The sequence below is a fragment of the Pecten maximus genome, chromosome 3, assembly GCF_902652985.1.
Source record: "Pecten maximus chromosome 3, xPecMax1.1, whole genome shotgun sequence".
In the NCBI taxonomy this organism is placed as follows: domain Eukaryota; kingdom Metazoa; phylum Mollusca; class Bivalvia; order Pectinida; family Pectinidae; genus Pecten; species Pecten maximus.
In genome coordinates this window covers 31653843-31672855 of record NC_047017.1, presented here as the reverse complement: position 1 = coordinate 31672855, position 19013 = coordinate 31653843, and the positions used below count along the sequence as shown (strand labels likewise).

Genomic DNA, 19013 nt, shown 5'->3' with positions numbered 1-19013 from the left:
TCACACCATTCTGTAAGTAACTTACTAATATCAAACCCAGTTATTGTTAGATGTTCCTGACTATCATTATATCATTTCAAAGTTTATATGGAAAAAACATGAATTCATGCAGTCCAGAATTTGATTTGTGGTATTGAGGTGTCCACTGGACCACACATATAACTCAATGAGAATTATAGCAACATGACTACCTTTCAGAAATGTTATATCAATATTTGAAAAAGAAAATGTGAATATTGTACAATTACATATTGAGAAGCTCCTGGGAAAAATATACAACAACAGTTCTGCTTGAATACAGATTAAGGCATATTTAAAGTTGAAAACACATGTATATTTTTTATACTCACTGGAATGGACAACACTTGTCCATATGTTGTAATTGTCTACAAACACTTAATTCACAACAACAAAATAACAACAACTATAGAAAAGTAAAAATCAAACAACATTTTACAACAGTACAATCGGTTCAAAGTTTACAACAACATTAATTCAAAAGCATGCACAAAAATACAAGGCTGTAGTAGTTGTAGGAGATTCAGCAAAATATCATAAATATCATATTTTATCATAACTCTTAATACTGTACTACAAAATTTGCATTAAGGTTCACGGAAATCAGCATTTATCAAAGTTAAACATTCTAAAGTTTTGTTTTGTTTTTTAATTATGGAGAATAAGTGATATGCTTGTGCTGTTTCACCAAACCCGGAAGATGTGATGATGGAAGGGTGACATGTATTGTAGGGGGCGATCTACCTGACCTGGACAGAATGGAAATAGAACTTATCAGAACAGAAAAATGTGCCATAGAACTGGAGAGTGAAAACAGAAAGGTCTTTAAAACAAACAAATTTCATGAAAAAATACTGTGTGCAGACCATCACTTAAACTTTTTCAATTTTTAATTCAATTACAATATTATTAAATTGATGCATTTAATTGTTTTGCTTTTATAGTAGAAATTTAAGGAACACAGATCTATGTACAAACCATTTGTGCAATACAAGCTACAAAAAAACAACACTAATATGACAAGGCAAACAAAGGTCAAGTGTTTTTTGTATTTTAGTCCGATACATACAACTCTGATGTTATCAAAATCAGCTGAATCATATTATGCTTCAAGCTCTCAAGATATTCAAGCAATATCTAGCTGAATCTGCCTCACTTTCACAAAGTTTGTTACATCTTACATGAAGTGGTAAGGAAATGGTTTCATAAACAACAGCAAATCAAGTACACACTCATCACCAGTATCTCCAGTTACTACTCCTCCTTGTGTCTCACAAACCTTAAAATGGCATTATAGGTATTGAACCAGGGACAAACATAGACTAAATACATCCCTGATTCAACATATGCTTCACAGAAAACTATTTGAACATTTTTTAAGTACTGATGGTAACAAGAAATTTTCATGCAATATTATCTAACACTATAACTGTAATTTTTGTGAGCTGTTATATTTGACAAGGAGAGGTATAACAGGAGAGGTAGACAGACACAGTAGCACACAATACCAACACATGAAGATATACGCAGGAGCTTGCCTTGTCTGAGCCATCCAAACTGCCCTCTGATCTTGTCAGGGACGACAATTTCCCCACAGAGGAGGACAGGCTGTTATCTGAGCTTCGATATCCTTTCTTCAGATTGAGGTTGTTGCTTACTGGCGGGTAATCATTACCCGAATCCATTCTCATTGGTTGTCTAGAGTTCTTGGGTCCCCCAGAAGAGTATTGTCTGTCCATATGAGCAGTAGACAAATCTGTTGTGATTGTGACTATCTTTGAAGATTCTTCGTCCTTCCGAAGCTGTTCTGGAAAGTTCTGATCACTGCTCCGGACTTGAGTGTATTCATTTCTATCTACATCAATGCCCCTTATAGATACCCCGATTGTAAACCCTTCCCCATCATCACTACTCCCCACCAGGGAGAGTGCTGAGTTCCCAGGTCTATTGTTACCCATGTCATCTCCTTCACCAGTCACTACTTGAGACAAGTGTACTGAACCACTAACTTCATCATCTAAGATTTTTGTACTTTCATACTCATCAGTTAAATTTGCATTTTCACCTTTTGAGTCTATTTGTACAGGTAAAGAATCTCTATGTAAATCTACTGAAAAATAAGAACCTATGGCAGGTAAAACTGGGTTATGGTTTAAACAATTATCCTTCACCTGTTTTAGTTTGGCAATTTGTGTTTCGATGCTGTGATCTGTGGGTGTGACATAATGGTTTTCAGTCTTCCCTTTCGTACGGAGGATAAAGTCCTTTTTCTTTCCTATCAGAACAGGTTGAGTACTTTCTACCTTCCCAACAGGGCCGGATTCAGTACTTTCTACCTTTCCCAATCGGCTGGTTCGAGTACTTTCTGTCTTTCCCAACGATCCAGGTTGAGTACTCGCTGCCTTCCCTACAGAAGAGGGTTGAATGCTTTCTACCTTCCCCACAGAGCCTGGTTTAGAATTTTCTAGCTTCCCCACAGGGCCTGGTTTAGAACTTTCTTCCTTCCCCACAGGGCCTGGTTTAGAACTTTCTACCTCCCCCACAGAGCCAGGTTTAGAACTTTCTACCTTCCCCACAGGGTCAAGTTTAGAACTTTCTACCTTCCCCACAGGGCCAGGTTTAGAACTTTCTACCTTCCCCACAGGGCCAGGTTTAGAACTTTCTACCTTCCCCACAGGGCCTGGTTTAGAACTTTCTACCTTCCCCACAGGGCCTCGTTTAGAACTTTCTACCTTCCCCACAGGGCCAGGTTTAGAATTTTCTACCTTCCCCACAGGGTCAGGTTTAGAACTTTCTACCTTCCACAAAGGGCCTGGTTTAGAATTTTCTGCCTTCCCCACAGGGCCTGGTTTAGAACTTTCTACCTTCCCCACAGGGTCAGTACTCACCACACTCCTCGTGGAATCAGTATGAAGGAACCTGCCATACCTTGATCTATCTAAATTTCTATGCTTTGGCAGTTTTTTTCTATGATTCTGATGATTGGATTGATGTTTGGCTACTCCTATATACATCTGTATACGGACACTGTTAGACATGATAGGAGGCAAAACATCAAACCCAACCAACTGCTCATTACATGGATTTGATCGAAGACCTTTTGATTCCGGCTACAAGGACATCCCAGCAGCATTAAAAGATCAAATTGAAATGTAAGGACAAATTAGTTACACTGAGAGGAGCCCTGTATCTCATATATTCCAAACAGAAAATGCTGAGTGACCTTGTCAGATAAATATTTGCATATTCATTAATATCATGCATCACTTCACCAGAATTTTACTTGCTATCAACAAAACATTCTATTTTCAACAACTTTCTAGCTGTAACAAGGCAAACACAGAACATCTCCCTTAATTTTTTTATTTCTGCATGAAAAATATGTTGCTCTCATCATAAAGATGATCCATCTATTAATTATACATGTAACACTAAAATGTTCTGTGTTCAAGTCATTGCTATGATCACACGCAATTTCAAAATTTAATGCTGAAACGAATAGCAAATATAAATTATTCAAGTTCATACTAATATAAAAAGTGAGTTTCAAAGCTTGACTGACGATCTGACATCATAGTACACTTATAAACAAGCGCTACAGTAGAGAGACTGACGAGGTGACACCATGGTATAACATATAAACAAGTGTTACAGTAGAGAGACTGACGAGGTGACACCATGGTATCACATATAAACAAGTGTTACAGTAGAGAGACTGACGAGGTGACACCATGGTATCACATATAAACAAGTGTTACAGTAGAGAGACTGACGAGGTGACACCATGGTATCACATATAAACAAGTGTTACAGTAGAGAGACTGACGAGGTGTACACCATGGTATCACATATAAACAAGTGTTACAGTAGGGAGACTGACGAGGTGACACCATGGTATCACATATAAACAAGTGTTACAGTAGAGAGACTGACGAGGTGACACCATGGTATCACATATAAACAAGTGTTACAGTAGAGAGACTGACGAGGTGACACCATGGTATCACATATAAACAAGTGTTACAGTAGAGAGACTGACGAGGTGACACCATGGTATCACATATAAACAAGTGTAACAGTAGAGAGACTGACGAGGTGACACCATGGTATCACATATAAACAAGTGTTACAGTAGAGAGACTGACGAGGTGACACCATGGTATCACATATAAACAAGTGTTACAGTAGGGAGACTGACGAGGTGACACCATGGTATCACATATAAACAAGTGTTACAGTAGAGACTGACGAGGTGACACCATGGTATCACATATAAACAAGTGTTACAGTAGAGAGACTGACGAGGTGACACCATGGTATTACATATAAACATGTGTTACAGTAGAGAGACTGACGAGGTGTCACCATGGTATCACATATAAACAAGTGTTACAGTAGAGAGACTGACGAGGTGACAACATGGTATCACATATAAACAAGTGTTACAGTAGAGAGACTGACGAGGTGTCACCATGGTATCACATATAAACAAGTGTTACAGTAGGGAGACTGACGAGGTGACACCATGGTATCACATATAAACAAGTGTTACAGTAGAGAGACTGACGAGGTGACACCATGGTATCACATATAAACAAGTGTTACAGTAGGGAGACTGACGAGGTGACACCATGGTATCACATATAAACAAGTGTTACAGTAGAGAGACTGACGAGGTGACACCATGGTATCACATATAAACAAGTGTTACAGTAGAGAGACTGACGAGGTGACACCATGGTATCACATATAAACAAGTGTTACAGTAGACTGACAAGGTGACACCATGGTATCACATATAAACAAGTGTTACAGTAGAGAGACTATGATGACATTCATTGATGGTTCAAACTACTGAAGGTACAAAAATCACGATAGGAGCGGTGGTGATCCACGCCTGGTCAAATCATGCTTTCATTGTAATAAACAAATATATTTAACTGATATATATGTACATCACTTCATGGACTATAGATTAACTGTTTGTCATCAACAGCATGCAATCAAGATCATGCAATCAGACACCTTAAATACTGTTTATTTCTTAATGCTAAAGCAGATATCTAAAAGCATAGAATTCACCAGAAAATAGATTTTAAGATCTTAAGATATCCTTATTTTCTTCTTCAACATTCAAAATAATATATTACAAACTTTTGAAGAAGAAACACATCTCCCCACAAGTTAGTAATTAGGTAAGATTTAGGCATTAAATGACATAAAACTTAATAGGCCCATATTTAGAGGTGATAATTCAATGAGAATTATAACTATAAGGTGGTGATAATGATCGACAGTGAGATATGGGGATCAGTATACATGGAGTGATACAAGGTGGTGATAATGATCGACAGTGAGATATGGGGATCAGTATACATGGAGTGATACCAGGTGGTGATAATGATCGACAGTGTGATATGGGGATGTATACATGGAGTGATACCAGGTGGTGATAATGATCGACAGTGAGATATGGGGATGTATACATGGAGTGATACAAGGTGGTGATGACGATCGACAGTGAGATATGGGGATGTATACATGGAGTGATACAAGGTGGTGATAATGATCGACAGTGAGATATGGGGATGTATACATGGAGTGATACAAGGTGGTGATAATGATCGACAGTGAGATATGGGGATCAGTATACATGGAGTGATACAAGGTGGTGATAATGATCGACAGTGTGATATGGGGATCAGTATACATGGAGTGATACAAGGTGGTGATGACAATCGACAGTGAGATATGGGGGTCAGTATATATGGAGTGATACAAGGTGGTGATAACGATCGACAGTGAGATATGGGGATGTATACATGGAGTGATACCAGGTGGTGATAACGATCGACAGTGAGATATGGGGATGTATACATGGAGTGATACCAGGTGGTGATAACGATCGACAGTGAGATATGGGGATCAGTATACATGGAGTGATACAAGGTGGTGATAACAATCGACAGTGAGATATGGGGATCAGTATACATGGAGTGATACAAGGTGGTGATAATGATCGACAGTGAGATATGGGAATCAGTATACATGGAGTAATACAAGGTGGTGATAATGATCGACAGTGTGATATGGGGATCAGTATACATGGAGTGATACAAGGTGGTGATAACAATCGACAGTGAGATATGGGGATCAGTATACATGGAGTGATACAAGGTGGTGATAATGATCGACAGTGTGATATGGGGATCAGTATACATGGAGTGATACCAGGTGGTGATAATGATCGACAGTGAGATATGGGGATCAGTATACATGGAGTAATACAAGGTGGTGATAACGATCGACAGTGAGATATGGGGATGTATACATGGAGTGATACAAGGTGGTGATATGATCGTCAGTGAGATATGGGGATCAGTATACATGGAGTGTTACAAGGTGGTGATAATGATCGACAGTGAGATATGGGGATCAGTATACATGGAGTGATACAAGGTGGTGATGACGATCGACAGTGAGATATGGGGATCAGTATACATGGAGTGATACAAGGTGGTGATAACGATCGACAGTGTGATATGGGGGTGTATACATGGAGTAATACAAGAATTAATACTATAAGGTGGTGATAATGACCGTCAGAGTTATATGGGGATGTATACATGGAGTAATACAAGGTGGTGATAATGATCGTCAGTGAGATATGGGGATCAGTATACATGGAGTGATACCAGGTGGTGATGACGATCGACAGTGAGATATGGGGATCAGTATACATGGAGTGATACAAGGTGGTGATGACGATCGACAGTGTGATATGGGGATCAGTATACATGGAGTGATACCAGGTGGTGATAATGACCGTCAGTGTGATATGGGGATGTATACATGGAGTAATACAAGAATTAATACTATAAGGTGGTGATAATGACCATCAAGAGTTATATGGGGATATAAGTATACATGGACTGATACAAGAATTAATACTATAAGGTGGTGATAATGATCGACAGTGCGATATGGGGGTCAGTATATGGATTTAATACACATCAGAAATTGCTATATTATTTTGATATCAACCTTCACATTTTGATATTTTCTGATGTACAGATCATATGTACTTCCCAGCACTAAACATACAAATATTTCAGGCTTATTTCTCACCAATGCGTAGAATATTTAACTAATACATCACAGAATTTTGGATTGACAACATATTTCTCTGGTAAGATAGAAAGTGTGTAGGCTAGGTACAGTGTGCTCAGTGTATCAGGTCAATGCTGTGTATCATGCACTCACTTCTCATTTAATCCCTGCATTAACATTTTAGTTATTAATTTTTTTTACAATTTTTCAAATAATTATTAATGCATTGATACCTTATGTATAAATGTTATGATTAGTACAAAATATTTCATAGCCATATGCAGGCACCAAACATCAAACATGCATGCAACTTTCAAGTTCAATAGATGAAAGATAGTTTATGATACTGGTAAATCTCATTCTGGATTAAAATTAACAGGATTTTTCAAAGACTTTTACACAGAGTTTTACAGGAATAATCTTTTCTCAAATATAACACTCCACAAGTATGTCGTAAAATATGTTTGATTCCAAAAATGTCCATAAAGTGTGTCCTTCAGAAAAGTGCCATGCTGACATGCTGAGCGTCCCACCTGGTTACCATGGTTTAGTTTACCTGGTCTGAGCCCATTACCCGGACTGTGTGAGTGCCACGATACACATTCAGAGAGTCATCCTTCTGCTGACAAGAGGGGACAGAACACAGGTAGAAAGAACAGATCAGTAAGGAGGAAAACCATGACAAATACAAACAGAAATTTAAAAACAAAAGCTGACACTGATCTGTTACAAAATCCCTTGATAAAAAGATGGTAAAATAAAAAAGAACATTTATAAGGTAAATTTTGTAACGCTCTAATTTGGCTGCCACCATAGGAGGAACTTATAGCCTTTCACGCCAAATTTATACCCAGACTAATAATAAAACATGTTTAACAACACTATGATTTGTATCCAAATGTGTTATTACCCAATTTTTCAAATAAACAATCAAAAGAGTTTTCCATTGGAATAAGGCTTTTCTGTCTTGGTATGTTAATATGTCTTCAGGTAATTTAACTCTGAGTCAAGCACAATACAGTGAAAAGATGACTGGGTTGAGATGTAGCAATTTGTTAGTACATTCACCAAACTATGAAATCAAACCTTCTCTCATAAACTCAACCCTATCTTGCATCATAGTCTACAAATGAAACAATTTTGTTTGAAAATACTTTTTTAACAGCATAATTGCATGATTATGCAATTGTGCTTGAGAATTCAGACTCGGGTGGACTAATGTCATCAGGCACAATGTAGAAACACAATTGTATTTGTCTTTTGATAGAAGATAAGACAGAGAAATCAGAGAAAGTTTGATCTACACAGGAAGGGAGTATATATGAAGTATATTTGTTAGATACATTAGAATGACACAACATAAAACAATGGAGAGATATGAGTTGTATCTTACAATTATTACTTACAAGACCTAGAGTTAGTTTTCTGTTGTGAGCGAGTCTATGAATGTTAAACAAATCTCCATCAGTAATAGTAGATTACATCAAACAAATGTCAGGTTAAGTGAGTTTGATAAAGCAGGGGTGTACAATTATAGTGTTATCCCACTGTCCCTCATACCATAAATACTCAAGTGTTCAGTACCATAACATAAAGCATGCTTGTTAGGCAAGTGAAAATTACACAACCCTGATATGATGTGAAACCATCTAACAGACGTACTACCGGTATTAGGATATAATCATACATGTCTACAAAAAGTAATACAAAAATATAGATGTAATACAGAGAAATATAAAAAAACACCTTATTCATGTTATTTACTTGCTATCACAGTACAGTCTTAAACATAATCTGTAAATATTTTACATCTTAATTATCACAAATTCACTTAATTGGAAAAATTATACCATCATCAAATATGTACTACAAATCAAGTCAACCACCGTCATTGTGATAACATGACTGTTCCTCCTGGCCAGTTAGTACTACATGTATATTGGATTTAGATGAAGGGTCATTTTACTTTCAAAATCAACTGACAGCCGAAATTATCAAGCAGCAGTTTAAATTAAGAAGAAACAAAAAAATTTTTTTTTGTTGGCTTTTTTACAATGATAGGTTTTGGGTTCTAACATCACCATTCACCATCATAATGAATATCTGGTTACCATGACAGTTACCATGGAGGTAACCAAGGCAACTATAACAAAATGTTACCGTTACCATGGTAGTGACAAATGTAAGTATCTGTGCAGGTAAGTATCCAAAACCTTATCAGATATAACATGTCAGTTGGCACTTTATTCTACTCTCCCAGCATCATGTAAGGTACTCAAATAAATAATGATGATCAAAGATTAAAACATTCAACAAGGTGTAGGTTCAATCAGATAATGAAAAAAAAAAATTCTGATACAATCACATCACATAGTTTAAAACCAGTGATATCAAGGCTTTGAACTTCTTTTGTCCAATTAAAAAAAAAACTGTAGCTTTTTTTTTTTTTTTTTTAAAGATTTGTTACACTGAAGCATAAATCAATGAGTCCTAGTTGTTTATTAGGTATTTGCATGTCCCATTAACGTGGTTATTACCCGGTACCAAGTATCGAGAGCTGGGAGACAGAACATGGCGTTTCAAGTGGGAAAAAAATGCTTTAAAACCCATCACCTAGATAATGAATGCTTTTCCCATCACCTAGATAATGAATACTTTTCCCATCACCTAGATAATGAATGCTTTACCCATCACCTAGATAATGAATGCTTTACCCATCACCTAGATAATGAATGCTTTTCCCATCACCTAGATAATGAATGCTTTTCCCATCACCTAGATAATGAATGCTTTACCCATCACCTAGATAATGAATGCTTTACCCATCACCTAGATAATGAATGCTTTACCCATCACCTAGATAATGAATGCTTTACCCATCACCTAGATAATGAATGCTTTACCCATCACCTAGATAATGAATGCTTTACCCATCACCTAGATAATGAATGCTTTTCCCATCACCTAGATAATGAATGCTTTTCCCATCACCTAGATAATGAATGCTTTACCCATCACCTAGATAATGAATGCTTTTCCCATCACCTAGATAATGAATGCTTTACCCATCACCTAGATAATGAATGCTTTACCCATCACCTAGATAATGAATGCTTTACCCATCACCTAGATAATGAATGCTTTACCCATCACCTAGATAATGAATGCTTTTCCCATCACCTAGATAATGAATGCTTTACCCATCACCTAGATAATGAATGCTTTTCCCATCACCTAGATAATGAATGCTTTACCCATCACCTAGATAATGAATGCTTTTCCCATCACCTAGATAATGAATGCTTTACCCATCACCTAGATAATGAATGCTTTACCCATCACATAGATAATGAATGCTTTACCCATCACCTAGATAATGAATGCTTTACCCATCACCTAGATAATGAATGCTTTACCCATCACCTAGATAATGAATGCTTTACCCATCACCTAGATAATGAATGCTTTTCCCATCACCTAGATAATGAATGCTTTACCCATCACCTAGATAATGAATGCTTTACCCATCACCTAGATAATGAATGCTTTACCCATCACATAGATAATGAATGCTTTACCCATCACCTAGATAATGAATGCTTTACCCATCACCTAGATAATGAATGCTTTACCCATCACATAGATAATGAATGCTTTACCCATCACCTAGATAATGAATGCTTTTCCCATCACCTAGATAATGAATGCTTTACCCATCACCTAGATAATGAATGCTTTACCCATCACCTAGATAATGAATGCTTTACCCATCACCTAGATAATGAATGCTTTTCCCATCACCTAGATAATGAATGCTTTACCCATCACCTAGATAATGAATGCTTTACCCATCACCTAGATAATGAATGCTTTACCCATCACCTAGATAATGAATGCTTTTCCCATCACATCAATCATTAAAGCACTGATCAATTATTCAGTCATCTGTTCACCTGATGTACATCATTGGTACAGGAGGATGATCAATACTGCCGAGGTACACCGTTAATGTATCGTTTAGTGATAATTGTCCACACCAAGGACAATGGCTTAATTGGTATCCTCATTTATTGTTTAATTAAGGATGTAAATTACTGCCCATTTCTACCTACAGTTGACAAGTGTCTGCCGTAGAGATCTACAATCCTGTCACATCTAAAACATTAGCAACTAAACAACAGTATCGATGGGTTGGTAACATTTACAGAGCAAATTATATATCACAGTTCATGTAATTAGTTATATAGATCTAATTAGTTATATAGGTAATATCATTTCATAAAAACCACACAATATATAAGAACTGCTTAAATCAATAGTTCTTAATGTAAAAAGTACATATGATATAGTGTATTACTTATCAAAACCATACACCACTAGTTATACATAACATTGTTAGGAGTTCAGCCTTCACTATCAAGCTGGTGATGTAACAAATATTTTAGCGACAACATTTTCAGTATTCAAATGTTCCAGAAATCTGATTGTCCCATAAATCTTACAGCTGTACTCTACTAGTTATCTAAATTACTATATTTTAAAATGCAGAACTTGATTATCAGGTTTGATTGTATGGTATTGATAGTTCTAACTTATTAAAGTCTACAAACATGACCTGTCTTATCTTGGTTTAATCAAAGAAAGAATCATCCCTCTTGGCAGAACTTAAAGAATATGGCCTTTTTACAGGTGAATTCTCCCTTTTGGTCGACGTAATTGTTTTAGTAGGTGAATCAGCTCGTACCAATGACCTGATTGTTTTAGCAGATTCAAGATTTTTACCTGATGAATCAACTTTTTTAGTTGAAGAATCATCATTTGTTTTTGCTGATTCAAACTTCTTTACTGAATCAGCCTTTTTGGTAGAAGTGGTTGATTCAACTGTTTTAGTTGAATTAACAGTTTTGGAGGAATCCATTTTTCTAGGTTGACGGGTCTTTTTAGTTGAGGTTGTTGATCCTAATGTAATATTCTTAGCTGATTCAACAGTTTTGGCTGATTCAATTTTCCTTGTTGAATCATTGGTTGAATTGACATCAACTGTGTGTTCAGATTTGACAGGCCTAGAACCTTTACTGACCTTTTTGTCGAGGTGTGGCAGTCTGTCTTGTCCTTTGCCTTGTTTATACGGGTCTGAACCTGATCCTCCAGTGTCCTTCATATATCTTATGTTCTGCAACAGGAAGAGTTTGAATGTTAAAGAATATCTATAATAACTCTGTGTTTTGCTGGAAAGTCCAGTCTAATTTATTGAAAGAATTTAATGATTTAATTTGGTTGGCTAAAATTTCCTTACCTGCACTTCATCTCAAACTACACAAAATTCTAATAAAACACCGTACAAAATATACCTTAACACTGATACACAAGCTGATAACAATATTTGATTTCAAATCAAAATATACTAATTAGTTTCATGATAAACATTAATATACAATGAAATGCATATTGACATATATGCTTTACACAAATTATGTTTAGATTGTTTATGCTTAGGTCACTAAAATATTCAAACACATAAGGCCAATGTACTAATTATCAGAAATAGTATTCTGATGGTATGATAATGTGTCTATACTAGGAAGAATATATATATTCATAATAGCTAGTGTATTAAGCAGTGTAAACTGTTACAGTGGTATTATTACCAAAAAATGGCATCTTAAAAAATTTAGCAAAATTAAAGTTTCAATATTTGTAAGTTTTATTTTTGCATGTTGTAATATTCATCGGCCAATAAAGAAATAACTGATGTACGTGTACAAGAAAAAATAGTGAAAAAAACTCAATTGTGATTCGCTGGGAGAAACCATTGTACTGTGCCTGTGTCATTACACAGATAAAAGGACCAGTGAAATTTAGAAATAAACAAGTTTGAAATCACATCTTTTTCATGTGCAGTATAAAGCAAGAGGTGTTTGATGCTTGTTAATATGCCGGATGATTCCATCATTACCACCCTAGTTAAAATGAGAAAATGACATCACCTGGACTTGACTTAGATTTATATGGCAGATATTTACATGGAATAAAGCAGATAATGCTCACCCTTCCTGAACACCTGCATGGTCTTATTTTCCTTGACAGCACTTTTTCAAATGTCTGTATATGGGAATTTGTTAATCCATTATCTTATCAATTTTGAATTAGAATCACTGTGAATTTCTTCAGTATTCTTTATTGTAAATAGAAATATCAAAAATATTTAATACTGTTACATAAAATATGATTTTTTTGCTTCAAATAAATAAAATCTTCTATTAGAAAATGCAAAGTGCTTGAGACCTTAAAATACAGAATAATAAGAAGTTCATATGCTTCAAATGGAAGATGACCAAAACCCTGTATCAAAGTGCCTGAGAAATAACTGTAAAGCTGAGTGTATCTGGAAGCATATTTCACTACTTAGCAGTAAGCAATGTAAGCATTTAGTCATAATAAGCTCTATGCTGCAGGGATCAGAAAGAATAATTATACAAGCAATATCAACATATATCCAATTCTTCTTTTAAATATATATAAGTGACCTTTTGTGCAAGCCTGCTTCTTGTTAAATATTCTTTATACAATTTATTACAGGATAATTGCACTGATTATTCAACAATTTTTTTTTTTGGGGGGGGGGGGGGGGCAACAATATATAACAAGAGATACAGTTGCAACAATACATCTTGGAAAGAAAATGTTGAAATAAATAGAGAAAATAACAAGCCGTCCATTTAATGTACACATCTTTGGTAAACATACAGATTTATAATGGTGTTAAGAATTACAAAAAAATAAACTTTTCAAAATTTGTTAAGGGAGACAACTCTGGTTAAGGGAGATAACTATTGTTACAGATGCTGATCTGTGCTATTCTATCAGCTGTGCTATTCTATCAGGCGCACCTTAGTAAACTGACTTGTTAAAGGATCAAGGTATTGACATGGGACTTAAATACTTAAAAACTGAATCATTCATTACAAAGGCTGGAATTGGACATGGTGGAACATCAGGGATTATTGGGTGTTCAGATCAATCAAATATTATTACAACTACATTGTACATATATGTGTACTGTTCATAGATTCTAACACTCAATACTGTGGAATACAATGTACATACAACATACACAACTAACATACACTACATACAAAGGACACAACTAATGTACGGTACGTACAAACGAAGAACACAATTAACAGACAGTACATACATTTTAATACCTGATAAAACAGATAGTAATAAAGACACTTACTGCCACAATCTTCTATATCTAAGTTAGACACATAACTATTTCTATACTTTTTACTTTCACCGACTTGAAAATATTCAGAAAGTTTTGTTTAGTTTCGTTAACCCAGTCTGCTCCCATTAACCATGAATTCAGTAGGATTTGGATGTTTGGTGAGGTTATATATGATTTATCTATATAATAATTACTTTGAAGATATGTAATGCACATGCACGACTGCAAACCACCACTTATGTCTGATAGTAAATTGTAATCATATTGATATGTACATATAACATACATGCATATATACAGAAGGCCCACAGACTTAACAGTCAAAAGACTTACAATTGTTTTGGTATGACAAAACATTATAACATGCAATTGAGCCCAAGCACCTAGTGATATTCAGGAGTTCTCAATCAATCTTCGACTAAGATTAAAACTGCCACAATTTTCTCCAATCTCTTTTTCACCAATAAAACATTACAACTATGATGGATTTACAAATACTGTCGATATTCTGATTTTTCACAAAAAAAATATTTGCTTTCAACCTATTTCACATGCATCTTTGTAAGAGGCCTCTAATTAATATGAATACTACTAATAATCTGAACCAAGGTAGAATAATAATTTCTTTCAAAAAATGAACAAACAGAAAGATTCAGCATTTTTTTAAAGATATTCCCTATTTGGCAAACAATAAAGGATTACATGACTGAGTTACAATGCATTGTGAATGACATAAAGCCTCCTACCACGACTTACAGGTTTATAAGCAATATGTGGCACTTATATAATCATGTTTCCAGATATAGCAACACAAAACTTCTAAACCATTAGCCTGATATAAACTAACTGTATTTTAGCCATTCAGATCCTAGACTGATGAAAAAAATTATTGAAATTTTAGCCCTGAAATTTGACCCTTAGGACAATGCACAACACATGTGACTGTAGCAGATCATGCTATACTTTGTCTCTAGAGACTAATTCCTCTGTATACATTTCAATAAACATTTAATTTGATAACAGGTATGCTTATATGCTGAATGATAAGAGTGCAATGATTGCCATTTGTCGTGACAATTAAAAATTAAAGGAGAGGCAGTATGATCATTCAATCTCTGGAACAGAAGAATTGTTGATGATTTCAAGACTGTTTTACAGAATGGGTTCATTGACCAAAGTGTTAATTATACAAGTTTATACTCAAATCAAATAAAAAGCACAATGTCAGACTTTCAAAAAAAATAATTTCTTAAAAATTTTGTCGATTTTTTTTTGTTTCACTAATTCAGCGCATCAACAATTTTTCTGTTATAAAAAGCTTGAAATTACCATGTTTTACAAAGTGCAAAATCTAGCAATGTCTATTTGCTTAAAAAAGAAAATGCAGGTTGCAGAATTGACAGGTGCGTAAGGGTATTACAACACTAACTGAATCGGCGGCATTATTAGATAATATACCTGCTTGCTATTTGATTTTCCATTCTCCTGAAATTGAACAACACCAAAACATACAGACCAGTGCTGTTAGTCATACACCATCTTCTGAAAGTTCACTGAAGTGAATATCACCTAATTAATCTCAACAACCTGGTACTTACCTTTTACGTAATTAATGTTAATTTATTGTATGAGTGATTCATAATTAAAGACAAAAACTGAGGATATTCTGATATTTTTGTATTTAATGTACATTTAGTCAACAGAGCTTTGACCGTGGTGACTGCAGTGGATCTAGTACTTTTTAATCAGAAACACTCTCATACTTAAATGTAAGACTTGCTTCAAAACAATTTAGTAAAAAAAACCTGTTTTTAGCCCATACATTTGAAAAATATGATTCAGTCTATTCATTCAAGCATATGATACAGTGAATAAACTTTAAACTATTCAGTCTATTCATTCAAGCATATGATACAGTGAATAAACTTTAAACTATATATAACTCCTTTTTTTTTGTTTCAATATGCAGGTACCATTTGGACAAAATGCTATGTTGACTAAAAATGAAGAGCTTCTGACTGTACATGAACAGCCTCCTTGTTGAAAACTGTCCTATAGATTAAAGTTTGTTAAAAATGACAAGCATAATCTCTGTAGAATGAAATGAGAATGGCATGTTATTGATATTGTGATTGGATTAATTAAGACTGGTATGCATAGATACTTAGAACCAATAATCACATAACAAGTGGTCTGCTGAATGCATACAGTAACAAGGCGATTATTCATTTAACAACTTGAGATGGTAAAATATTTGAGCATAGTTTTATGTATCATGAAATCCTCTCTACTAACATAAAGTAAGATCTACACTGAAGGTTAATGGTGTAGTCGTGGTGATCATGGATCTATCACCTGTTGGGCCGACATATTACCTAGAGGATCATTATGTCAGACCCCAGTTGTGTAATAATCTGTCCAGGTCGACTTAAAGCATATAGAAGGAAGACAACAAATGTATACAGGTATGTGTTTAACGTTTATAAGTGAGAGAAGTAGTATATGTCACTTACAATAGGGGGTAAGCCCAAGGTCGTGTTTTTGGCTATGACATTGTGACGATGAAAAGGTTCGTCTTCCTCGTCATACTCATCTTGTGGTTCTTCACCTTCGTGTTGTTTCTGGAATCAACAACAAATTTCTTGGTATCAGTGTTATCATCGCATTATCAACACAACTCTATCAACAACGTTAAAACTTTAAATATCCCTCAATATCTGGACCAGAAGGTCGTGAAGTAGCATTTGTTGGAATTCTACTGCAAAAGCGAGAGAAAATAAGCATCTGTGTTATTATAAAATTAACAATATAAATACCATGTGGTACAACCACAGGAAACAATATATCTCTCCTCATTACCATATAAATATCATACACATAGTATAGTGACACCAACGACAATCCGTCTCTCCTTATTATTATATAATAAAACCTTTGTTGAAATGATTTTACTAAACATCAATATAATGACCACATGTATACAGTTTTTCATTTTAAACCAGACTTTGTCTGTTGTCTGCACTAGTAAGATGGAAAGAGTCCTGAAAACAATTTACCATAAAATGACAAATTAATAAAATGGCATTATATGTGTAGTATGGATAAACCATATAGAAATTCTGAACAAAATCCTCCAAAAGAATTTTCCGGAAATCATCAGCCAATCAAATTAATGCTCAGAAATCATCAGCCAATCAGAATGCTCAGAAATCATCAGCCAATCAGATTGCTGCCCAGAAATCATTACCCAATTAGATCACAGAAGCTGCATTAACGTTTAAGAATTTCACCAAATACTAAACTCGAATGAGAGTAAGTTTTCAACATAATATGACAACTGAAATAGATAACAAATCTGTACCTGATGGGAGGTAGCCTTCTGAAGGCAACACAGCCACACAGAAAATGTTGGTCAGCATTCTCATACTGGACTCAGGACTTAATATATCTTTACTGATATACTTTTGGCCAGGCTAGATACTGATGTTATATTGGCATGCTTTCTCTAAGCTACAATATGCACTACATGTAGTTACACGTACAGACTACAGGCTCTGGCAATAAATTTCATCCAAAAGGTCTGCAATGCTGAATATTATCATTTAACAAATCATTTTTTAAGTCACCCAACCTAGTAAATTAACGGACAAATACTATTGTCATTTAATTAATTAAACTTCATCAAAGTCATCCAATCCATTAAGTAAAGGACAAATACTATAACTCTGTGTCTCATAGTTCAGTAGGGGAAGCCCCTAGAAGTAAATGTTTTAGTGAATACCACAACATCCTCTCACTAGTATCTTGTATCAAGGAATTATAGACTCAACTTGATTCCTTTTTGGTTTTACACAAGATATGTGTTCCATATGTGAAAACCTTGTAAAAGCAAAGATTAAAAGCTGACCTGATACATAAGTGTCATACATTATCTAGATCATAAAATGTAAACTACAGAATAATCATTCAATTCTATTTTAAATGATTTTTTGTTAATTGGACAAATTTTAATGAAAAACAATTTCCAAAGACATCTTGCTTGACAAAAATAAAATAAAAAGTTAATATCATGGATTATTTTTTTTCAAATCTTGGATATCATACACTAACATTTTGTATTACAATAGATTGGTATTGACTATTGATACTAGTAGAACCTGTTCTAATTAAGACTATAGCTACAGTGTAAACTATCTGGCTACATGTACATTTATTTTATATAAATATAATGTTGTTTAACTGTTGTAATTATATACATTACACTATCTACCTCTATATAAGTTGTTGTTTACCTGCTCATAATCTAGGAAAGGCACTACATACTGAACAAAAAACAAGACCAATCTTAAGGTAAGTAATCATCCAATATTCAATTATTGATAACACATACTTGGCAATACTTTATACTCATTTCACAGAATCAGATGGTAATTATTTTTACACTTTACCAGAATCAGAGGCATATATTTACTCCAATGAAAATTCCTCTGCTTTAATCCTGGATCATTAAGCAATCTACTGATTCTGAACTCAAGTGACTTACAGGTAAACTCTACAGATTTCAATCTAAAAATGTAAAATATAAACCTGTTTACTTCAATCTGGACCAAATTTTAAGGCTTTTCAATAAAATAATTATAGTTGGAATTGGTTA

The 19013-nt window shown here is 34.8% G+C and overlaps 1 protein-coding gene across 7 annotated transcripts in view; it reads right to left on the bottom strand.

Annotated features, from left to right (window-relative positions):
• The window catches only part of LOC117323910 (annexin A6-like), a 96950-nt gene that overhangs the window by 53160 nt on the left and 24777 nt on the right, over positions 1–19013 (bottom strand). For 3 of the 7 annotated variants that reach the window (XM_033879440.1, XM_033879439.1, XM_033879441.1), the window contains 3 exons: positions 16873–16980; positions 15818–15844; positions 12209–12301 (listed from right to left, as the gene is read on the bottom strand). In XM_033879440.1, coding sequence (XP_033735331.1) covers positions 12209–12301; positions 15818–15844; positions 16873–16980 — 228 coding nt within the window. Of the gene's footprint in view, positions 1–1556; positions 3239–8534; positions 10450–12208; positions 12302–15817; positions 15845–16872; positions 16981–19013 lie in introns of those variants that run through there. The other 4 variants (XM_033879437.1, XM_033879438.1, XM_033879442.1 and 1 more) reach the window with 3 other exon arrangements.